Source organism: Sceloporus occidentalis, unplaced genomic scaffold, assembly GCF_023333645.1.
Source record: "Sceloporus occidentalis isolate IW3139 unplaced genomic scaffold, rSceOcc1.0.p SCAF_1, whole genome shotgun sequence".
NCBI lineage: Eukaryota > Metazoa > Chordata > Lepidosauria > Squamata > Phrynosomatidae > Sceloporus > Sceloporus occidentalis.
Window position 1 is genome coordinate 23,479,362 of NW_028316981.1, and position 25,144 is coordinate 23,504,505.

The following is a 25,144-nucleotide window of genomic DNA, read 5'->3' on the forward strand; positions in this document are numbered from 1 at the left end:
GCATTCGATTTAAAATGCCCCTCTTTTTGTAGTGGGCACTTGCTAACTGAGAGATTCGGGGGAAGGGCATCCGAATCAGCCCAGTTCCTTCCAGATCTTTGATGCCAGTCTGAATGGGCCCAGAATCTACTTTAGTTCTAACCAAAATCTTTCACCAAATATGTAAAACAAAATAATGGCCCACCGATTGGAAGCACTTAATATATAGAGATTGAAATAACCATAGGACTATTTGCAGTGCAAGCAAAGTGATGCTTTAAATTCTACAACAAAGATTCTCATCATCCATGCATGGTGCGAGAAAAGCTAGATGTCCAAGGAAAGGAAAAGGCACTAGAGATCATATTGCAAACATACATTGGATAATGGAGCTCACCAAAGAATTTCAGAAGAAAATCAGCCTGTGCTTTATAGATTATAGTAAAGCCTTTGTGTAAATCATGAAAAATTATGGATTACTCTTAAATATATGGGTGTGCCACACCATTTGATTTTCCTGATGCCTAACTTGTGTTCAAGACAAGAGGCTACCATCAGGACAGAATACAGAAAAACTGAATGGCTTCCTATGGGCTAAGGGCAAGGCTGCATTTTCACCCTATCTGTTAACTTGTACTCTGAACACATCATACCTGAAACAGAATTAGAGTTGGGGGAAGGAGGCGTGAACATTTGAGGAAAAAACTTCAACAGTTTAAGATAAGATTATGATACCACACTACTAGCAGAAAATAACATATACCATACTGAAGAAAGGTAAGGAAGAAAGTGCAAAAACATGTTTACAGTTGAACATTAAGAAAACACAAATAATGTCCACAAATGATTTATATAACTTTAAAGCAGATGATGAAAACATTGAAATAGTTCAAGATTTTCCATACCTTGGCTCAGTCACTAGTCAGAATTGAGACTGCAGGGGGGAAAATAATCCGAAGAACTCTAGGACCTGTAAGTGCAGCTATGAAGGTACTAGAGAAGATCCTGAAGTGTAAAGATATGGTAACTGAATACTAAAGTTGGGATGGTCTACCATCATATTTCCAACTTCTATGTATGATTGTTTAAGTTGGACAGTGAAAAAAACTGATAGGAAGAAGATAAAGAGCCAAGATGGCAAACAAATGGGTCCTAAAACAGATTAAGCCCAAACTCTCTCTGGAATCCAGGATGACTGTCATATTTTGACCACATTATGAGAAGGCATAATTCACTGGAAAAGACAATAACTGCTAGGAAGAGTAGAGAATATTAGAAGGAGAAGGAGACCAGATATCAGATGACTGGACCCAATCAGAGAGGTCACAGGCCTGAGCCTGCAGGATCTAAACAGAGCAATGGAGGGCAGGGGGTCTTGGAGAGGTCATATTCACAGGGTCACCATGAGTCAAGGTTGATGAAAACTCTACATTATGGTTTTATTGTCAGAATTTATTCTGAGGTTTGCCTCTGACTTTCTCTGAGGCTGAGAGTGTGTGCCTTGCCCAGGGTCACCCAGTCAGTTCCCATGGTTGAGCCCTGGTCTCACAGAGTCCTAGTCTAATACTCAAATGACAACACCACACAGCCCATAAATGAGGTAACTTTAAGATGTACTAGAGTATTTGTTGTAATTTATTTTTTTTACTGTCTTATACTGAATAACAATGGACCCTTTTAGAATCATAAAGTTGGAAGAGACCACATGGACCATCCAGTCCAACCCCCTGCCATGCAGGAACCCTCCATCAAAGCATCCCCAACAGATGGTCATCCATCTGTTTAAAGACTTCCAAGGAAGGAGACTCCACCACACACTGAGGGAGTGTGTTCCACTGTCGAACAGCCCTTACTGTCAGGAAGTTCCTTCTAATGTTGAGGTGGAATCTCTTTTCCTGTAATTTGCATCCATTGTTCCGGGTCCTGTTCTCTGGAGCAGCAGAAAACAAGCTTGTTTCCCTCCTCAAAATGACATCCCTTCAAATATTTAAACAGGGCTATCATATCACCTCTTAACTGTCTCTTCTCTAGGCTAAACATCCCCAGCTCCTTAAGTAATTCCTCATAGGACATGGTTTCCAGACCCTTCACCATTTTAGTCGCCCTCCTTTGGACACGCTCCAGTTTCTCAATGTCCTAAATACTTTCTCCCTACTACAAAATCTGTGTCCCTGTCATCTGTATTCCACCCACTAAGTTGTTGTTGTTGTGTTGTTGTGAACTTTCAAATAGTTTCCAACTTATGGTGACCTAAGCCTAACTTACCATCTTTTCTTTACGAGATTCATTCAGAGGGGGTTTGCCTTTGCCTTCCTCTGAGGCGAAGAGAATTGCTCAAATCACGACAACATGCTGGTTATCCATGGAGTGATTGAACAGGATTTCTGCACTCTAGATATCCTCCAGATGTCTTTCTTTAATGCTCACTGTACCTGTTTCTCTGTGATTGGTGCCATATTCTTCCATATGCTGATGAATTTGCTTGTCTGCTAGAACACATTGTCTACATAGAGCCAGTTTGGTGCACAGTGGTCAGAAAGTTGAACTTGGAGGTCTGCCTTCTAAGTCCCCACTGTGCCATGAAACTTAGTGGACCAGCCCCGTTCAATTCACCTTCCTCTCTCTTTGCATGATCTGTCTCCCAAGATTATTAGAAGGATGAAGCCAGGAGCAGAGGGGATTGCTGTTGAGCTCATTGAAGGAAAGATGGGATATTTGTTGTTTGTTATCTGCCCTTGAGTTGACATTACACTCTGCAACCCTGTGGATGAGACATCTCCAAGACCTCCCCATCCTCTACCTCTCTGCTCAGGTTCGGTGGGTCCAGGCCCATGTCATCCTTGATTGAGTCTAACCATTTGTCCTGTTGTCTTCCTCTCTTTCTACTGTTTTCCACCTTTCCTGGCATCACTGAGCCCAAACAGACAGGCCAAAATAAAGCTGCTTCAGGTCACTTTGGAGGTATGCTATTTAAATGACACACACATCTTAAGAGGCCAGCTCCAGTGCTTAGGACTGGAGTGGGGCCTTGGTGCAGCTTACGGCATACCTCCAAAGTGACCCGAAGCAGCTTTATCTTGGCCTGTCTGTTCAGGCCCATTGTCATTTCTATTGATTCATTTTTTCTCCCACCACAAAGTGGGATATACATGTAACGAATAAATAATTATCCACCTGGCTCCTATTTTACTGTCTTTCAATAAAGCTTTTCAAATCTAGCCATTGTGCCAGCAATTCTCTTTTAAAAGCAGTGTGGGGAGGAGATGATTTTGAGATCAGCTGTACAGCCCCCACTGTCTTTCTTTCCATAGAGCCTTTATTCTTTCCAAGCCCTTTTCATATCTCCAAAAACCCACTGCATTTGGGAGGGAGCTTAGGGATGCAGTTAAGTCTTTCCAAAAGTTAAAAAAAGTGCACTCAAGGAATACCTTCTGAAATTGTTTAATGGACTGTGCAGGCCACAAGGAGGGTAGGAAGATCCCCTTTGGCCCTATGGAAATGATCACACTTGCTCTCTCTGTTACCCAGGTTCTGAAGGAGTGAAAAAGAAGCATACTTACTTCCGTCTCATGCAGGTCCTGCCTTTCAAGGTGGGCAATTTGTCAGGAGCACCTGTTTACTGACAAGAAAGGCTGAAGGAGCCTTGGGGAATGGGTGGGTGACTGGGTGCCGGTTGGAATGGACATAGGGGTCAGGGAAAGGCAGCCTGGGAAGTCTGAGGGAAGATTAAGCGCTGGCAAATTCCTCCTCTAGAAGCCAGAGGGAAAGTGAGAGAATGTGGTGGCACCGGCTTGGTCACCCCGCCTCGCCCCACAGCAGGTGGAGCCCTGAGGTGAGGTGTGACCCAGGAAAACATTCTCTCCAGGGGGCAGATTTCAGTCGCAAGGAGTGGCAGTGAGAGCAGATGACAACTGCAGAAGAGATCCCCCCCTCAAAGGCTGGGAGCACCATGGGACTGGCACTGGAGTGAACCCAGCCACCAGGCAGCCTGAGCAGGAAGAGCAACGTGTGCCTTTGGAGATCAGGTGAGACTTAGCATGGGAGCAAAGGGCTGGAGGAGGGTGGGTGTCCTGGGGGTGAGCATGAAATACATGGGCCCCTAGTTGACAACCTGGAAGAGATGGTGAGCAATAGGATGTCTCCCTCTCTGGAGGGCAAAGAACATGAAGGAGCTTGATGTGGGTGGTCAGGGCCAAAACAAAGCAAGACCAAGCAATCTCTCGAGGCCGACAGCCAATTTTCTTGCAGCCCACATGCTAGTGAAAGGTTGACTAATGGTGCTTTTTGGATGCACACAGCCTTCCCTGCTGCCTTCTTTTTCAGAAGATAAAGGTATGTGGTACAGTGGGCCCTTGGCATCCACTGGGGTTTGGTTCCAGCCCCCCCCTCCCCCTGTGGATATCAACATCCATGGATGCTCAAATTCTATTAAATACAATGACATAGTGAAATTGTGTCCCTTATAAAACATGGTTTGCTTTTGGAATTTATATATCTGCTGAATTTTTGGAAGCTGTGCATGTCTGAATCTGTGGACAAAAACATCTGTGGATACTGAAGGCCAACTGCATTAGAACATGCAGAGTCTGAATCTGTCCTTTAGTGGATGCCACACAGTACAACCACATGTCAAGGATTTCTTTAAAAGGTATGCACATCAAACAGATAAAGGAAATTTGAATACCTGGGCCTTCATTTCTTTTGATAAGGAACTGAGCTGAAGGCCCAAGAGGATGAAAAAAATAATGTAGTTTGTGGTCAATTTTTTTTGTTAAATGACAGAAACCAAATTTTGATGTTAAATCCATCAAGTAGAAACATTGAAGGATATATTAGAGGGGAAAGAAACTAAATACCAAACCTGTCAAAAGGAAGCATGAATGTAATTATTTGTTTATTTTATTGAAAACTAATAAAGATATTTTTAAAAAGGTATGCTTTTTTAAAGTTCCAAGGATAGTAAGATTGCTATTTAGGCAACATGCATAAAATCAGAATGGCTTTTCCCAAGCCTTCTGGGCAATCCTAGCCACCTTGGGTCCCTTCTGGGAGAAAGGTGGCATACAAAATAAATAAATAAATAAATAAATAACAGACTGGCGATCCCCCTCCCCCATGATTTCTAATGCCTAAAATGAGACAGCACAGCCTTGGAAATCTCATCCTCTAATACTCTCCTGTTCTGGGTATGTGAAAGCTGAAGTGCCCCTTGTAGTTATTCAGCAGTGTGAGGACAGTGCAGCGTGCATATGCTTGGAGGCACTCTTATATCAAATGTTGAAGCAATGTGTTACAGGTATCTGAAACATATTCTGTGGGGTGGATGGTAACAAAAGATAGCAGTGTGTGCAAACAGAAGTTGGACCTTTGAAAGTAATGTGATGACTGGTAATGTCATTGCTTTCCCCTGTTTGATGACCAACTTTAACGATGGGTACTGTCAGGGACATTTTGAGGGTCCTCCCCTCCTCTAAATTTGAGGCTATTTTCTAATTGGTTTAGATTTTCTTTAAAAAAAAACTAATTAAAAAGTCAAGAAGTAATACAACCAGTTATTTTTTGGAAAATGGCACTCATGGACAGGAATTTCTTTCCAAGTAATTTTCTAAATGTTGCTTTTTCACCATTTGTTGCTGGTGGGTTCTCAGTTTCCAAAGATGCCTGTGTAGTTAGCAGTCCCCTTCCATGGTTCTTTAGTAATAACATACCTTCCAACATTTCACAGATGAAAACTGGAACACATGTGGCCAAGCAACACGACAGTATAATCAAGATGGCAAATGTTTACTAATGAGGAATAATACACAAGATAGGAAAGGCTGCCGCAGTTTGCCTTTGTCTATGTCTACAGGGAAGGGCAACATTTGGCCCCTTTGTCTCCTATTCCCTCCACTGAGTTGAATGCAAACTGCTTTTGCACTTTAAACTCAGTTTGCAGCAACTGAAGTATGCTGAGGATAAAGGGGGAACGTGGAAGGAAAAGAAACTGGCACATTTTGAAAGCAGTTGACAAAGTGGGATGACAGAGGATTAACTGGGACTCTTTCTGCCAAATCAGGACAGCTGGAGCATACATAGTAATGGCTTGACTTGGTTCTGATCTTTCTCTTTGCTGTCATTCACCTGTAGTCTGAGCTGTCAGTGATTCCTGATACATTTTCAGGTGGTCCCTATGACTCCAGTGGGGGTGGAAAATACCAAAGAAAAGGTCTCGCAGAGCAAGGAATTTATTTGAAGAACCAGTCCACAACTCACTTTAAGACTTAAAGCTGAAACTGAAAACTGGCTTGCTTCATTTTGGCAGTTGAAAGAGCAGCTAACTGTGGAAACTTCCAAGTTTCCGTTGCTGTTTACACAGTCCTCCCTCATGTGTGCAAAGAGCTTTGCTTGATCATGGAGGAGCTGAATCTTAATTCACAAGCCCTTCCAGAAAGTTTCAGGGCATGGCCATAGGAAGGGAAAAGGCAGTGATCCAGAAAGAGCAAGCAGACCAGAAGAGTGATCATCCTTACAAGGAAGCAGTGGAACACTATAGCTCAGTTTACATTCCCTAAGACTGTATTTGCTGTCCCAATGCTATAAAACCTCATCTGATTCAGCAGAGAACGGGAGGAGCAAAAGGGAAGCAATACAGGTTGAGTCTCCCTTAATCCAGAATTCAAAAATATTTCAAAGTCCAAAATGTTTTTCACAGGCAGCTGAAATAGTGTTCCCATTGCTTTCTGATGGTTCAGTCTACACAAACTTTGTTTCATGCACAAAATTATTTTAAAATATTGTATAAAATTGCCTTCAGGCTACATGTATAAGGTGCATATGAAACATAAATGACATTTGTGTTTTAGACTTGGGTCCCATCCCCAAGACACCTCATTATGTACGTATGTGCAAATACAGGTTTTCAAAAATAAAATAAAATAAATAAATGCAAACTCCAAAATGCTTCTGGTCCCAAGCATTTTGGATAAGAAAATCTCAACCTGTATTGCAATGGGTATATGTTTCCTGGTGCTTCTAGGAAACGGGTCCTATTATCTGTTTCGTCTCCACATTTTACCATTTTAAGGATATCTCTTTAAAATGTTGTTGTTGTTGTAGCCCAGCAGCAGTAGAATACTCTTGTTCAACCCCCATTCAATAAGTCTAGAAATCAGAGCTTGGAAATATTACTGTTTTGGATGATAATTCCCAGAACCACTGAGTCAGCACAGCCACTTGTTATTTGCTGTTGAGTTGGTTTTGACTTAAGGCAACCCTATGAATAAGAGACCCCTATGAACCCCTGTCACCAACAGTCCTGCTCAGATCTTGCAAACTCAAGACTCTGACTTCCTTGATTGAATTAATTCATCTGTAATGTTGACTTCCTCTTTGCTCCCCACCTTTCATTTTTCCTGCATGTCATGTTGTTTCATGAGATGTCCAAAATATGATACAATATAATACAAAATACAATTTTGGCTTCTCGTGAGAGTTCAGGCTTGATTTGTTCTTGCACCTATTTGTATATCTTTTTGACAATTCAAGGTATCCACAGAACTCTCCTCCAGCACTACTTTTCCATGGTGATGGGCTTCATGTTCCTTGGCTGTAAGAGACTACTGAGAAGTTCTCTCAGCCAAACAGGAGCCAGACAATATGCCAAACAGTGACTGGGTAGTAGCAGTAGTGGAGGTGACACTCTTGAAGGATCTCATAGAGACACTGGTAGTGGCATTTCTTAATACTGTACAGAAGGTGGCACTGGCAAACTGGTCCTGAATACCTTTTACCTCAAAGCCTCTATGACGATGAGGCAATCCAAAAATGCTGTGTGGCCACTGCTACTAGTTAAATTCCTGATTGGAAAGTGTGGGTACACATGCATGAGCATGCATGTGCATTTCAACCCTAGTGCAAATGCCTAGAAAAGTGCATAGACAAAGCACACTAGTATGTCAATTGTCTTTCATCTCCCTGCCCCATAACCACTTACCAAGTTTGCTAATGTGGCTGAATGTCAAGGTATTTTGTAGTGGTTTGATTCCACTAATGGCCTGACTCCATCCTACAGTGTCCTGAAATTTGTAATTTGGTGAGGTACTTTGAATACCCTGCTGGAGAGGTCTAGTCTACTCCCTAGACCTAAAATTCTCCCCCGAAGTACAGATCTCCCTAGCAGAGCATATTAAGTACTACAGCACATTACCAATTCCAGGATTCCATGGGATGGAGCAAGGGCAGTTGATGCTGCATGAAACTGCTGTAATGGTATAGTGTAGACATTTTCATGGGTCTGGGCAGTAGAAATCAATATAAATCAAACTGTTAGTTCTAGGTATAATGGTTTAAGTGTTGGGTTAGTCAGATAAATCCTTTTGGCAGCCTGCCTCCCTGGCCACAGAAAGAGGCTCTGTATCTCTCCCAAATGGTGAAATGGACCTTAGGGTTGTAGATAGGTTGTTGTGTGCCTTCAAGTCATATCTGACTTATCCAACCATAAGGTGAACATTTACAAGGTTTTGTTGACAACGATTTGTTCAGAGGGGGTTTGGCATTGCCTCTCTATAAAGCTTAGAGTGTGTGACTGGCCCAAGGTCACCCAGTGGGTTTCCATGGCTGAGTGGAGATCTGAACCCTGGTCTCCACAGTTGTAGTACAACATTCAAACCACTACACCACAGTGGCTGTCATATACCTATGGGAGCGGGAGCGGGGGCGGGGGGGGGGAATGAGGGCGTTGCCTCCAAGTAAGAATCCCCCCCCCAAAATTAAATTTTCCATCATCCCCAAATTTCTAGCACTGCAACTTAAAATGTCAGTTGAGCATTTAGAAACAGAGGCTATGCGTCAAACAAATGGGGGGGGGGCAGGCACAGTTACAAACACAACAGATATAAGAATTCTAGATACAGTGCTAGAAATCCGCAGTGCTAGAAATTTGTGAAGTGAAGGAAATTCACTCTGGGATGGGCAAAATTCTTATTGGGGGGATGTCCTCCTTTTGCTCCCCTTCTAGCTACATCTCTGCTGACCCTCCAGAATTATAACACCCCACTTCCCTCCCTCTTGGTTTTTCAAAAATAGATCTGAAGATGCTTCACTTTAACCTTGTCTTTCCAGATTTCATAAAATCTCATCATTCTAATCAGCAAAGCAAAGGACGAAGCAGGGAAGGAGCTATAATTCAGCAAGATGTGGAGCACCACTTTTTCTCCATCCTTGAAGTAAATACTGCTGAGTTAGGAAGACCCATGCTCTGACCCAGTATAAAGTATTTTCTCTGTTCTATGTACACAGGGTTGCTTACAGAATAAGCAAAAACAGCTTACAGCAGTTAGAGAGCAGCAGCTCCTCCAAATGTGTAGAAGGAGTAAATTTTATGTTAGGCAAGTTCCTTGTTTGTGAGAATATTACAAATCCATCTGTCCCTACTTTTACCCATGAAACAGTGGTGGATAGTGTCCTCAAAAATGACGGTAGATTTTGCAGCATGTTGAAGGGCTCACGATGTTGCACATGAAAGCATGTAGAGACTGCCACAGTGATAGCACCACAGTCACAGAGTCCTTCATGGCTAGGCTTGCCAGGCCAGAACTATCTCAGGCCCTGAGATTTCAGTGCCAAAACCTAAGACTTAGAGGTAACCCCTTGTGATGACATAGAAGGCAGTCTTGGTGATGTTACAAGGGGATGTTATGTCATTAAGCATAATGCATTAAGCATCAACCACAGCTGAGTAGAGTATGCCATTTAAACAAAAAACAAACAACCCAAGGTCTAACAAATAAGGAAAATATACACTCACACTTTTTTCAAGGTAGTGCTCTTGTCCTGAGTTTCCATTCCCTTATGCTAAAGACCAGCGAACATGGTCCTGAGATCCAAGAACTATATTCTTGGTACAGTTCCACGGCTTGGAATGCTTGACCAGCCTCTTGAAACTCCTTAGTGAAGTTTACACGGATCTCTTCCGGCGGGCTTATCCACCGGACTCCATTTAAAAGGTTATGATGATTGCTCCACTCCTGACTATGATTGTTGGCTATTGATGAATTGGTGAATTTTTATTTTAGAGAACTAATAGGAATGTTGGTTAATTCAGTATTAGTGTTTTACTGATCGTATTTTTGTATTATTGTATTATTTTTATTGATGTAATCCTGCCTTGATCCTTGGGAGAGGCAGGAAATATAAATAAACTCTATTATTATTATTACACAGCAGAGCTTGGAAAAGTTACTTTTTTGCCTATCAAATTGCAGAACCTATGGCCATAGGTTTCTTAATGTGTTGCAGTAGCCACTGATGTTTATGTAGAAATGTGTGAAGACATTCTATGTCTCATTTGAGTATCTCATGCCCTCCGACAGTCTGGATTAATCCTCTGCTTTCTCACTTCTAAAAGTGCTTTTAAAATGTCCCATTTTCTCACTCCTTCTCTCACTTCTCCCCAATTTACTTCAGTTGCTTCAAGCTGAATTCAAACTGCAAAAGTAGTTTCCATTCAATTAACTCACAGGGGCAGGAAGGAGTGGAATATTGTTCTTCCCAATAGGCTCAGGCAAAAACAAACTGATGCAGCCCTTCCTAGCTTCTGTTCTTCTTCATTAATAACTTTTGCTGTTTTGACCACACTCCTGATGTTGCTTGGCCACACATGCTCTGGTTTTCATCCATGAAAGTTTGGAGAGTATGATGTTCTCACACAGGATCACACCTTAAATCAGTAACTGCTTGCAGCCTAACCTATGTTGTTGTTACCACTTTGGTTGTAAGACAAATACTAACACAGCTATCCCTTGGAAATGAATACAGGTTTGCCGAGAGGCTCAAATGAAGTTGTAGTATGAAGGGTGGGATCTGGGAAGCATATGCCACAGTCTTAAATCATTTCAGGCTGTAGTGTTTGAGATCCTTGGAATGGGGAAGTTTAGGGCTCCCAAGCAGAAGGACAGAGGGCATGAATCAGAACTGCCTGCTTTTTAAACAGAAAATATATCAGGTCCCACTGTTGGTTTTGCTTTGTGCTGCTCCATTTTTTTTTTTAAAAAAAACACTAGGTCCTGCCTTTTACAGTTGCTTGCCACAAAGACTTAAGCAGGTGATAACACTTATCTCCTTCTCGTTTCCGCACAAAAAGGCTTTACTTTACTGACTTCTACAGATCAAGCTTTTCTTAAAGGCACAAGACTGGTTTCCCCCCTTCCCACTCATAGTCAGCCACCCTCAGAGATCTGTTAATGCAAGGAATTTTTATTTGTAAGAGATTGTTCGTAATCTGAGAAAAAAAATGTAGTAAGGCATTAAAGATGTCCTGCTTTTCAGACTGAAGAGCTCCGTAAGTGAAGGTCAGTGCCAGCACAGCAAAAAAGAGGGTTGTGGGATGCATGTAAGGTGGATTAGTAGACAACTTGCAGAATTGGAGGGGTGGTGGTATGGTAGACCATTTTTATATGTCCTCACTGGAGATGAAAGGTATCCAGGGACATGGCAGGAAGAGAAGGGTGAGTGCCTTGGGGTGCAACGTGGAGATATTTTGGGAAAGATGAAAATCTTCACAGTCCCTACATTCTTTGGGCTCAAGGGAAAATGTTATAAAACAGACCCACCATATTCTTGCAGATACAAATATTTGATTTAATTTACTGATCCTCTTAGGGGTATCTTACGAATTCAGATTAATACTGGAATCTGTAAGGCCTTTTTCTATTTCTGGTCCTGAGTTCAGATGATTCGTAGCAGAGGACCAGTTCATAAAACCAAGCATTTATATGTGGCTGGTTTGTTAGTTATGTCATAGTCTCTGGTAGTTGTGAGAAAGGTGTGTCCTGTGTAACTGGAAAACTCATCTCTGGTAGTTTGCAAATAGCATAGTCGGGAAATTTTACTTTTTTGGATGGTAGCACATAGAATCCTGTTTGTAATCTATTTCATGTGACTCTGTCCCAACACAGGTTTCATTTGCTCCTTTGTTATTATAAAGCATACTAGATTCTGTCTTTGGCCATTGGAGCTTTAGCCATGAGAGCAAGCAGTGTCTGAATGAGGATTTCTACAAATAGAAAAATTAGCAAGGAAGGTGTGCATCAAACACCTGGGAACATTTTTACCAATGTGAAACTGCAAATACTGTAGTAGTGAAAGGTACTTTCAACCAGGTTAATGTTAGCCTGAATATTTAACACAGTGGGGTTTTTATTTCCCTGATGTGAGAGTTCTGTATAATTTGAAAACTTGCTTCTGGTAGTTTCTGAATAGCAGAACTTGGAAATTTTACCCTGTTGTAACAGTTGCCAGAATCATCTAGTCCACATGGCTACTGGCCATTCTGACTGGTGACTTCTAGTTGTTGTTAATGAGTATCAGATGGTAAAGGGGTGATGGGAAAGAGAATTTGGAGTAATGCAAGTTTCTTTTTCTGCTTCTTTGTACAAATACTCTGCCCCACCTTATATATATCTATGATTCCTGATATTGCTAACATAAGGCAGAGATGTCTTGCTGAAAATCCTTTCTCAGCAAAAGGGAAATTTGAGGTAGATTGAAACTAGAGCAGCACTAAGGAATGTTGGCTGTCTGGATGGTTTTTGGACTGCAGTGTTCACAGTTCCTAACCATTGACTCGGTCCCTCTTCCCTATCCACCAAGCAAGGATGAGCAATTTCAGGGTGAGAGCACTGTCTTGAAAGAAAGGAGCCCTGGTGGCACAGTGGTTAAATGCCTGTACTGCAGCCACTTGCTCACAAACCATAAGGTTGTGAGTTCAATACCAGCCAGGGTCTCTGGGTCGACTCAGCCTGGCATCTTTCTAAGGTTGCTAAAATGAGTATCCAGCTTGTTGGGGGCAATTAGCTTACATATTGTAAACTGCTTAGGGAGAGCTTAAGTGCACTGATAAGTGGTATAGAAATATACTTGCTATTGCTATATATATTTATATTGTTTGCTGCTGGCTTTTCATTCTGCTGCTGGCTTCTTTGGTGGCCTACATTCCAATATTCATTTTCTTAATAGTCACTGAATAAGTTACTACAGGACTGATGTTTTGAGGCTTTCCTCACCTGTTTCCACCTTCCTCATTCTACTCTAAATGGCTGAAGCAGCAATACCTTTCTTGGTCTACACTAAGGGGAGCGTGGGCTGCACGATTAGGAAATCATGCACATGTACATTTGTGATACTTTAGGAACAGGACATGAATGTGGATCATGCAGGTTCTCTTCAGATGTTCTGCAACCAGGGCTTTAAGGAAGGTGGCAAGTGCAATCCCATCCTCTCCATTAACAGTATGAGCAGTTCAGACAAATAATTCTTAATTCAAAGTATTGACAGTAGCAGGCATAAATGTCATATGATAAAGAGACCAAATATAGCTTGAAAGTAACATGATTTGCATTTCCCCCCTCGTCTGGGTTTCCTCATTTGGTATCTACAGATTAAATGGAGCACCTCCCTTAGAATCCACCTAGGTAAAGTCGCTCCCTGTACTGTTGGGGTTGTGCTGCCCCTTATCATTTGGGATAAATATTTGGACTCTCTTTCTCCTTCCCAGAAATGTCAACATGGGCCCAACCTGTTTCTCTGGCGTGGCTGAACCGAAATGTGGCCTGTTGACACAGGATCTGAGGCCTGCAGCCCATTTCTTCCTCAAGCTTTGGGCCTAACAAAAAAGCTGAGAAGAAGGTGATGGCCCACCATAATGTCGCCTTTCAGCCCGAGAACTCCTTCCAACAGCCAGAGCCAAAGGAAGAAGCAGGGAACAGTGAGCACAGTGCCCTGGACTGTGTCATCTGCTTCACCCCTTATGACCGGCTCTTCAAACTGCCAAAGGAACTGAGCTGCGGCCACATTTTCTGTCTGGAGTGCCTGGCCCGTATCAACGTCTCTTCTGAGGATGTCAACTCGGTCACCTGCCCAGTTTGCCGAGCGCCAACTGCCTTGCCTCCCCACAAAGGGCTGCCAGGCCTCCCCACTCGCCATGACCTCCTGGACCAGCTTCCCTCGGTCCCTGCCCCACCTGGCTCTGTGCGTTTTGACCGCCGACGTGGCTTGCTCTATCTGCCTGGTGGCAACAGGAGCCGTTCGCAGGCTGGACCCAAGCCTGGGACCGATGCCCTCAACACTGTCAGCCTGAGTGTTGACGTGGGGCGACCTGCCCCACAAGGAGCCAACCGAATCCTGGGCCTCTCTGGCTGGCCCTTCTATGTGGCTCTGGCAGTTGCCCTGCTGGTTACAATCGGCTTAATTATCTGTGGTATTTATATCTTTTTGATGCCATCCATGTATACTGTTTCAACGGGAGGGCCCCTCCAAGCAAATCACAGCTTTGGCCACGAGGTAAACCAGTCATTTCCAACGAACCTCCCTCCGCCCTAGAGTGAAGATGTGGGCGAGATCTAAATCGTAACTGCTCTTCTTTTTTCCCAATTGTTGTGACTGTACCAGCTGTGAATTTGGGGCAGAATGGACACTGTCACACCCCATTCAGCCTCAGCAAGCTAAGGGATCAGGGAGGGCAGGCAGAGAATTCAATTCTCCCACTCAACAGTCTTGCTAATTGACGCTCTTATCTGTGGAGGCAGCTAAACTACCATTTTACTGGTGAGTTGCTGCTTGAATGACCACAGGAAGTCCCTGCCACAGACATCCGGGTGCATTATCATCTCTAGATAACATCGCACAAACTTGTTATGCCTAAATAACTAATGTATTGCATCAGAAGCAGAATGGTGGGAAAGAGAACTTGTTACCCCTTCTCAGCACAAGGGTGAAAGAAAGCTTCCAATCCACCCAACCCGTTGGCTACATCTGCTCCAAGGGCAGGCAACCGAAGATCCTCTGAGTTGCTGAACTGCAACTCCTATCACCCCTAGTCAGCATAGCCAGTGATGAGGAATGCTAGGAGCTGTAGTTGAACAGTAGTTGGAGAGGGCCTCAACTTGCCTACTCCTGGGGCCCCTTCACATTAGTACATGATTATAGCACTGTGATTCCACTTTAATTGCCATGGTTGCATCCTTTGGGATCCTGGAATTTGTAGTTTGGTGAGGTATTAGAGGAACTCTGTGTCTGATAAGTAAATACCCCTCCCTAAACTGCAAATCCCAGGATTCCATAGGATGGAAACATGGGAGTTAGAGTTGAATCATAATGCTATAAATGTGTAGTGTGGTCTATTCACTGCTGCCAGATGAGATAACTGAGCCTGAGGGTCATAGAATGCATGCCTTTTCTAATGGGGCGGCGGGATTGTAAACCTAAATTCTCCTCTATAATATTTGAAAAATAAAACCTTTTTTGCAGTCAGCCAGTATAAGCAGGGAAAGGACTAAGGCAGAACCTTTTCTATCTGATGGGCGTGGACATTTTGTTTTTGTTTCAACAGGAGGCACTTGGGTTCATTGGAATACCACCAAAAGTTATCCATTATTGGTCTAGGCTTTGGAGTGGCACAGTTTCTTTTTATCCCGTCATTTTGCTTCATGCTCCCACCATGTAGCATTGGCTTCATGCTTGGGGAGTACTATGAGCAGATGTCCTCTAAAGGCTGTTCCTTCTGCATCTCTGGCAAGGGGACTGGAATCTGGTACTCTTGTGACTGAGTCTCCTTGTGCTGGTCATTTGCTCACCCACTCTAGCAAGGGGAGACAAAGAGGGGTTTGGGGAATCAGCACGTGGCAGGTAGGACTCTTAGAAGAGCTTGGAAATGTTGCTTTAAAAAATGAAAACTTGTATTAACTTTTCCAAGCTCTGACATGAACCTTGGCAGATTCCTGGTGACATGAATGGCTGATGGCTGGTCTTTTGATCAGCCCCTTTTGCCCACAGACCTAACAGCTTGGTAGTTTCTCTATTACTATGAGGTGGGTAAGACAAAAAAAAGTTTATGTGACATATACAACATGCTATGAACACCAGATCCATTTGGAATAGGAGCATGTTGCTTGCTGTCTGGGACTATAACTCTCATCAGCCCCCTCCAGCAGGCACTGCATGCTCACAAATGATGGAGGATATAGTCCAAAATTTCAGGAGAGTTATCCATCTCTTGGCTGTCCCTTCCTGGGTCTTGTACATGAACTTGCTAGCAGGACTGCCAACTCTGTGTTTCTGATAGCCTTTAGGCCCAGCAAGCAGAAATTAATTTTTTTAGACGTTTCCCTCCCTAAATTTCTACCCAGTACGCAGCTGATAAAGAGTATGAGTGCCCTGCTGGGGGAAGATGGGTAATGGCCTCTCACATGAGGCCAAAACTGTCACTGGAGTAGTTGACCTGGCTTCTTCTTGTGCCTTCAACAGCAGTCTGAAATGCTGAAATCAGGGAAAGTGAAAAGCACAGAGGAGATCAATATTATCAGCTTCCAATTCTTGTGGATCATATTGCTGGAAGAGGTAGAGCAGAAGGGCCTGGTTCAAAAGCTGAGAAGGAAATTGTTTTCCATTTTTTGTTTCATGTTAATGGTTTCGCTTCCCATCCCAACACATTGTGGCTACACAGCAGCCAAGTTTCATCCCTAGTTTGGCTGTTGGTCCAAATATCAGAAACACTGTTTCTCAAATTGGCATCACTGACACGATCCTTTTTGGAAACAAGCATATTTGCAAGAAATAATTTCAAACAAGATAATGTCAGCTATTTAGAACTGAGATTTGTGATAAGAAAGAACTAGAGACTGAAGAACCTTGAATTATACAAGAATTACCTCAAGAAGCTTCAACTCCACTGAACCTGGCATCACAGTCAAGATTTTGCCTGCAAAAGCATTGGGGGACAAAGCCCATTTTAGGAAAAACTTTGTTGCAGATAAAGCCTCACTGATTTATAAAGAACATATTGAGAACAACTAGTGAGCCACTACCCCTCCTCCTGATCCTCACCAACTTGAATTCTTGGAACAGACTACTGAAGTCTTATTAAATGTTAAGGCACTTCCCAAACAAGGGATTACAAATATAGTAGCTGCTACCAATGGGGATGGTTGAAGACTTCCCTTCAATATCGTCTATTATCATCTTTCCCTTATGTATTTCCCCCCAAAAAATATTTTCCCCAGAAAGTTAAATACATTTTCATAAAAAATTAAAAATCTCCCAAGGTTTCAAATGGATTATTATAAAGCACACCCAAATCATGAGGGATTATACTGGCTAGAAAGATGGCAGTCAATCACAATTCTGGGTCCATTAACACTGGAAACTCCTGAACAGGTACAGGGGCTTGTCTACATGGGCCAAATAAAATAGTCTCAACCCATTCTCAGGGCAACCTGTCTTCATGACACAGGGCCAGAGTATTCTGACCGGTGTAGATGAGTCGAGTAGATGAGTCGATAGATGAACTTCATGCTTCTTACAGCTGCTATTTTCATTTTACTAGAGTACTGAGGTTCACCAAATGTAATAGTACTAGTGGGGAAACAGATGGGAAATGTTGCCTTAGACACCAGAGCCCTGGAACATTTACTTTTTTGGACTATACAGTTTTCAGAATCTCATGGTCAGTGGCCCACCTAAGCCATATCCTGGGACAGTTTACATGCAGAATTGTAAATCTATGCCTAAACTATGAGAGGTAAGTTCACAACAGCCTGCTCTAGAGAGGAGAGCCTTTCTGCTTGCTGTTGTTAAGCAATGCACAGTAAACAATCTTCAGCAGTCTACTGTAAATTGATCAGTAAATCACCTGCCTACTCTATAGGGTAAATAGAGGTAAGATAGCAAATACTTCATAAACTGATGTGTATAAATAACTGCAGGGGAGCTGGTGTGGTGTAATGGTTTGAGTGTTGGACTAGGGTTTGGATCCTGGCTCGGCCATGTAAACCCACTGGGTGACCTTGGGTAAGTCACACTCTCTCAGCCTCAGAGGATGGCAATGGCAAAAACCACTCTGAAAAAACTTGTCAAGAAGAAAATTCACTGATAGGTTTGCCTTAGGGTTGACGTGAATGGGTGTTAAATAGACGCAATGCTTACTATACGGAGAGCTCTCTGGATATAAAGGTGGTTTGAAGAACAAAAGAAGGGGAACGGTAGCCAAGGTGAACACTGAGGCCCAGTTGGTACACAACCCCTGACTACAGCTTTATTTACAAAGAGATCTTGTAGACTAACCAAGAGAAAGAAGTTTGTAGTAAAGACTTTCATCAGATTCTTCATCAGGTATATTGGTTTGTTTGTTCCCATACATCAGTGTTGCACCTCCATCTGTCACAGTCCAGATCTGTTAGGCAGAATGAGGCAACTGCCCTGGGTGACAAGATACTAGGAGGACAACTGGCAGGAAGTCCTGACTTGGCCTCTCATTCCCACTTTTCCATCTGGTTTTAAAATGTCCCCATTTCTCTTTCCTCCTCCCACTTTGTCTTCAGTTACTATAAACCAAGTTCAAAGTGCAGAAGTGGTTTGCACCCAGGGTGGCCAGACGTCCTCCTTTTCCAGGACATGTCCTGCATTTCAACCTTTTGTTCAGGAGCAGTTCCAAAATGTACTCCATTTTGAGCATGCCTAAGCAGCATGAATTTCAGTGGGTCCTTGTTATCCGCTAGGGTTTGGTTCCAGGAGCCCCCATGGATAACGAAATCTGTGGATACTCAAGTCCCATTAAATATAATGGCATAGCAATGTGGTGTCCCTTATATAAAATAGAAAATCAAGGTTTGCTATTTGGAATTTATAATTTTTGAATATTTTCCATCAGTGAATGCTTGAATCAGTGGATAAAAATCTGTGGATAAGGAGGGCTGACTGTATTTTGTAATGTCTCACATTTTTCTTGAATGCCCTACACTTTGTGGTGCCTTTTCTGCCTTTGTGGTTAGGACACTGGTCACCCTGTTTGCACTTAAGCTAGCTCAGAAAGGCAGGGCAGAATCTTGTCCATACCAGTAGGCTCAGGCAAAAGCAAACTGCTGCAGTTTCTCCAAGCTTGTGTGTGCTTCCATGATAATAACGTTTCCCCTCTTGACCATGCTCTGCTGTTGTTTGGCTGTATGTGTCCCTGGTTTCATCTGTGAAATGTTGGAGGGTATGCAGTCCAAGCCTTTCTAGCTGAACACTTTATAATCATTATGTTCATTATGGCCTAGCAGTCTTGTCCACTCCAGCCATTTCTTAATTGTGGCCTATGAGCCCTGCTGCAAAGCCTGTCCTGCACATGGATTCCAGAACCTCCATTCAGGTCCCAACAACTCCACTTAGGCTAAATACTTAGCCTAATACGAAATTCTTTTAAAGATCTGGAATGGCTTCACTGCATTGTCTGGCCATAATTTTCCACGCTAAAGTTGGGCTCAATTTTTTAAAAAAGAAAACTGGGTCTGCAAGTTTGTGGCACAATCCAGTTATGATCAGCACTAACTGGCTGGTAACTATAATGTTGCTAAGAAACCTCCCCCCAAGTCTTCCGATCAGTTTTTCATGTTAACAAATGAAGTTCTGCATTCCATGGCCCTGGAAAAATAACTTTTTTGGGATTACAAAATGGAAAACCCTCCACCCACACACTGGGGGATCCTGGGAACTACAGACCAAAAGATTACATTTCCAAGGGCTGGTCTTGCTATTGAGATTAATGGAATTCACAAAAAGACTGCAGTTTGAAAGACATTTTAAAAATTATCCAAGGATTCAATACTATGTATACTTTTACCTGGGAGTTAAGTTATATGGACCTCAGTGAGGCTTCTGAATAGACATCTACAGGATGGCACTTAAGGCAATGTACTGGTTGGCATCCTGTTAGTAACAAACACAGGTGCAAATCCAATATACCCGTATTTTATGCTCACCTACACCAGCCACACTAATTCCTTTTCCGATGCCAGAAAGCCCTGACACCACAAACATCATATGCCCACCTTCGCTCTTGTGGAAACTGAATTTTTGCTCTGGTCCCTGTTGGAGCACAAAGAGAAGGAATGGCACCCAAACTGAGCAAAGCACACAATTCACAGATGAGTCAAGAATCCACATCTCATATTGTATAATTTTACTTAAGAACATTTGTATGCCGGATGGGGAAAGTATGGCAGGCATCTGGGCTTTCCCCCTGCCTCACCTGCTCCCCCTGCCCTGTGGGCAGCCTCCATTACTCCCCACATCTGCTGGGACAATAAAGTGCTCAAAATGGAAAAGTGTGGGGAGGAACTGGCATGGACACATGCATGCACAATGCATACACACATAACACACACGCACATGCGCTACTGAGGCAGCCCAAGGGCTGGTCGTAAGGTAGCTGCTGGCTCCTCTCCTGGCCTTCATCAGCATTCTGCCCAATCCTTGCCTCCCCTGTGGCTCTTGTTCCTTACGCTCCTTGGCAAGACTGAAGAGGGTGGGCAGAACGAGGGAGTGATGAAGGCATTCGTGGCAAGTATGGTCCTCCTTCTTGACCCACAACTCAAGACAGATGCATCAAGCTCAGGCAGGACAATAATACTTTAAAAACAGCTTCAAGGTGACAATGCCCCTTGGGATGTCTCTGCCTCCCCTGTATCATCTTAGGAAGGATACTTTCCTAACACCTTCATCAGAAAGAAACTGGCACAGTACTCTTCTGTGGCTATGGCCACCTCTAAAAGAGGTGCTCTGGCCATGTTTTGCCTTCTTCCTGTCTCTAGAGTTACCCTGTATGCCTGGATAAGAGCTCTACAATTACTCATTGTTTTGTGCAGCTGCAAATGTAAGTCTTCCTCTGCAACAGTAAGCTGACTGTCTTTAGACTTCAACCTGTGTATTGCAGTCCAACTTTACATGAAGGTGACCTCCCTGTAGTGGTACATTCTGCCACTAGTGTACAGGAGCACCAAGGGCCATAAACATGGAGTCCACTTGTGATATATGATGTAACTATGTGGGCAATGAGAGAGTTTCTAGTTGAAGTTGCCTGTACTGGCAACCAGAATCAGATTGCTGGGGCAAGGCAGGTTTGTTTTGACAAGTTCAATGACAGAAATACAACATACATTTACTGTAGCTTAATTAAATGGAACTGTCAGGGGTTACATGTTACAGGCTCATTCATACCAAAGTGCTCTGAAAAGCAAACTGTGCATAACAGAACACTTGTGCTACAGGCTTCCTCCATTCATGAGGAAATGGATCCCTTTAAACACTATTTGTATAGGCAGGCTGCTTTTGAGCTAGTGCCTGCCTGTTCCAGACAACCTGGCTACAGCCAGAAGGAAGAGATTTGTGGTCATTAAGAAGAAAGAGTCACTTGTGAATGACTGTCAGTAACTCAGTACAATTGATTTGCCACAGCCAAGTGTGTGCAGAATTGGCACAGCTATGTCAAACAGCCTAACAGTAGCTGTCAACCTCTTCCTCCAGCTCAGCATACATGAGCTGAAACTCACAAGAGGCAGCTGTTCATCACTTTGATTTAGATTTTCTCTCTCCTTCAGCCACACGGCCACAGCAACCTTCTGCCTGATGAAGAGCTCTGTTTCCAACTTTCCTACCCTCCCCAGATAGTAACACTTGAAAAGGAGTCAGGTGTGCATGTGCTGGGAAGGTTGGATGGGGAGGTATCCCTTCACCCCTCTACTTCTAGAATAAATCTCCACAGAGCTTGCACCTGGATTCCAGGTTTGGGGGGCAGGCAGGTGGACAGACACAAAGGGGGTTGGTTTTGTTTACAAAGACCAGAGATTATGATTTCTTTGATTAAAAAAAAAAGACCACAACATCCCCAGCCAACTGTACAAGTCCCAGCCCCACTAGCTCCATGAGAGCCTCTGCCCATCTCACCTGGGCTGCACAGGGGCCACCCACCCTCCCCCTCAGCGGTGCTTGTGAAGTCCGTCACTTGTAGAGCAGATGGACGCGGCTACCGTCACAGTTGTTGCGGCCTAACTTGTCGGCCTGTTCGGCCACAAGGCAGCGGACTAGAGGCAGACTGGGCTGGTAGAGGTTGGGGCCGGTAGCGGCTGACCCAGAGGCTGAGTTGTTGAAGTGGTTGTCAGTTGCACAGTTGGAGGAGCGCCGCCGGGAGCGCAGTTGCTGTCGGTCTTTGAGTTGTTGCTGGAGCTCAGAAACACGCTCTTCCTTCTGTTGAAGACAAAGACAAAATAAATGGATGGTGAAACTGACAGCAGAGGCTGAAGTTATCTGGATGTGGCTCGTGTAGGCCAAATATGGGGGAAAGCAGCACTGGAACAGAAAGGAAAACAGTATTTTAAAATTAGAACTTAGAGACAGCTGTGTTAGGCTGGAATATCTGTATGCAAAGAAATTTTGTAGCATCTTTGAGACTAACAGTGTGAAAAAAGTTGTAACATAAGCTTTTGAAGACTTGGTCTACTTCCTCAGATGCATGGAGAGTATTTTTGGACTACCACTCTCAGACCACTCCCCAAGACATAGGGAATAGAATCAGCTAGTTAGTTCACTGCTTGTTAATTTAACTTAATCCCCGCCACCCTAATTAACACTGAACAGCTGCAGTGTGTGATGGGGGTCTTTCTCCTGTTGATCGGGGTGCAGCAGACTGGCATTTCCAGCCTCATCCTGCAAGTGATCACTGGTGCAACAGTCAAAATCAGGAATCCTTTCACAATTCCTCCTTGTACTTATTGGAGATAGCTCCTGGGAGGGTGGTGGAAACATCAGTCTGCTGTACTCCAACTAACAGGAGAACCGACCCTTATTGCTTGTAGCACCTGCTGCCTGGTAAATGAGGGCTGTAGGACTTTTACAATCTCTACATATTCCCTACACTACTGAATATGTAGGGTTTATGAATATGAATCAGTTATGAATGCGTAACTCTAGGTCAGTAATGCAAACTTTTAAGCGACTGAGTGCCCAAATGCAATGGCATTCCCGCACCAGGTGTCACCCGGTGCTGGGAGGGGGACTTCTGGGGGGAAAACCCAAGGCACATTCTCTCAGCCTCAAACTAGCAAACTCCTCTCTGATGAAACTTGCCAAGAAAACTCTATGATAGTTTCACCTTAAGGTCACCATAAGTCAGAAATTACTTGAAGGCACCACACACACAAGTTTCGCTCCCTCTGCCTCAGAGAATGGCAATGGAAATCCTCTTCTGATGAAGCTTGCCTCACGATAATTTCACTGCTCTGGGCCGATTATTTGGAAATGACTTGGAGGCACACAACAACAACAACAGCCATAATAAATACACAAGCTCAGCACAATAACAAGAACAAAGGGAGCCAGCAGTTTGAGCATGCGACTCTGGAGACCAGGACTCAAATCCTGACCCAGAGGCTGAGTTGGCCTCTCGGCCATGAAACCCACTGAGAGACTTTGGGCAAGTCACATTCTCTCAGCCTTAGAGGAAGGCAATGGCAAACCTCCTCTGAAGAAATGTTGCCAAGAAAACTCCATGGATGGCCTCATTACACCTCATTAAATTACAATTCTCAGAATTCCATAGCATAGCAAGGTGCGAGGCTTCAGGGCTGGAGGGGGCGAGGCATCTGGCCAGAAAAGGTGGGACTTCTGGCCAGAAGGGGCATGGTCCACCCCTCCTTGTTATGGCTCAGTTTTCCACGGGAGAACCTGGTGGCAGCAAGGAGCCGGTCTAGCTGCGTGAACCCCTGCCCCTACTTGCTGTGGCTACCGTGTGCCCTCAGAGAGGGCTTTGTGTGCCAGAGACGGTATGCATGCTGCAAGTTCACCACCGTAGCTCTAGGTTATACATTCATAACTGCAATTGAATTGCAGCCAAAGTATGGCTGAGATTCTACATCACTGCGTAGCACAATTCCTTGAATGCAGAGTTATATGTTGCTTGTGCTGAATGGTGATAATGTGCAACTGGATGTGATAATGAGGCCAAATCCTATTGTTAATTGTGACTAAAGCAGACCCATTGTATCAGTTAGATCAGTGGTCTCCAAATTGTGCAGTTTGAGAGATTTTGGCCTTCAGCTCCCAGAAGCCTCAACCATGTTGGCCAATAGTCTGGGATTCTGGGATCTGAAGTCCAAAATCCCTTAAAGAGCACTGTTTGGGGTCCACTGAATTAAATTTACTTCCATGTTGAGTCACTGTTCCATTTACTTCCATGTTGAGTCAAGGATTGATATTGTAGGTCTACACTAGTTAGAACGCACCCACTGGATCCCAGCTTGAATGTGTATTCAGAGGAGTACTATTTTCAGTTTCAGCAAGAGCAGTTGGATATGCATCAGCCAAAAATACATATCTGCATGTGAAACAGCACCGAATGGGCCACTTTGCTTCCGCAACCTTGAGCTGAATGTAGACAGTGTGTGTTGGAAAAAAGATACCAACAGGATTTTGTCCTATTTCCTACCTGACTGAAATAATATATGCAAACTACAAGAAAGGCACAGAGTCACCTATACCGCAGCGTCATTGTTTTCCACCACAACCCTGAATAAGTCATTCCATCTCCCCACCAGCACCAGCTCACCTCTGCAATGATTTTCTCAAGTTCACGGTTCTCCTTCTCCAGCATCCGTGATTTCTCTTCCTCATTGTTGTTAGTGGAGGAGCCTGTCTTCATAGTGTCTTGCTGCTCAGACTGCCACTCTCCCCGGGTGATGAGACGCCGCATCTGAAATAACAGACCCCTCCCCACCATCAGTGTCCAACCATCTTTCCCACACCATACTGTAAGGGAACCACTGGAAGGCCTGAGGGCTCCTTCCCCAATTTACGTCCCTCCTGTAGAAGGTGTGATGTTAAGGGAGAGGGCGCCAGCCTTGATGTGACTGGGGACATACCCAATTATAGCTCTATGGTACAATTAAAACTGCCAGGGTCCCATTCTGTGGAATCCAATGATTTGCAATTTAGGGAAGGATACCTAGCATTATATGATTCTATGATTTTTAGTCACAGGACTCTACTACCTCACTTAACTACAAAATCCAGGATCCCACAGGATGCAGCCATGAGAGGAAAAGTGGAATCATAGTACTATAACTGCGTAGTGTAAATGGAGCCTTGGCTGAATGCTGCCCAGTGTTCCTCCACCTGATGCTCTAGTTGGAATATGGGGTTCAATTTATGTGGGCTTTCCCTAGTGCCAGCAGAGCAAAGTCAATCTTCAACAAAGATGCCAGCTGGAAGGACACTCCCCCCATCTGGCATCCTGGGCACAGCAGATGTGCTCTACTTTCATCTTCCCTATGTTGGGAAGATTGGGAAAAAGGGATGAAGCCAGTGCCTCAAAGTGGTGCAT

The 25,144-nt window shown here is 43.8% G+C and overlaps 2 protein-coding genes across 7 annotated transcripts in view; one reads left to right on the plus strand and one right to left on the minus strand.

Annotated features, from left to right (window-relative positions):
* The first annotated feature begins 3,772 nt into the window (after positions 1–3,772).
* On the plus strand, positions 3,773–17,006 carry LOC149321200 (RING finger protein 225-like). Of its 2 annotated transcripts, XM_089516467.1 has the most exons (3): positions 3,773–4,004; positions 9,082–9,185; positions 13,514–17,006. In XM_089516467.1, exon 3 carries the CDS (start codon positions 13,648–13,650, stop codon positions 14,335–14,337), a length of 690 nt encoding a protein of 229 aa, XP_089372593.1. In that variant the 5' UTR covers positions 3,773–4,004; positions 9,082–9,185; positions 13,514–13,647; the 3' UTR covers positions 14,338–17,006. The 2 variants fall into 2 exon arrangements, with proteins under 2 accessions (XP_089372593.1, XP_089372602.1); XM_089516476.1 differs by lacking the exon at positions 9,082–9,185.
* Positions 17,007–19,936: 2,930 nt separating this feature from the next.
* LOC149321201 (gamma-aminobutyric acid type B receptor subunit 1-like) overlaps positions 19,937–25,144 on the minus strand; it is a 204,411-nt gene continuing 199,203 nt past the window's right edge. For all 5 annotated transcript variants that reach the window (XM_089516581.1, XM_089516590.1, XM_089516554.1 and 2 more), the window contains 2 exons: positions 24,371–24,514; positions 19,937–22,014 (listed from right to left, as the gene is read on the minus strand). In XM_089516581.1, coding sequence (XP_089372707.1) covers positions 21,769–22,014; positions 24,371–24,514 — 390 coding nt within the window. In that variant the 3' untranslated portion in view covers positions 19,937–21,768. The remainder of the gene's footprint in view (positions 22,015–24,370; positions 24,515–25,144) is intronic.

Coding starts and splice junctions, on each gene's coding strand:
- LOC149321200 (XM_089516467.1), top strand. CDS start 13,648: ATGGCCCACCATAATGTCGCCTTTCAGCCCGAGAACTCCTTCCAACAG.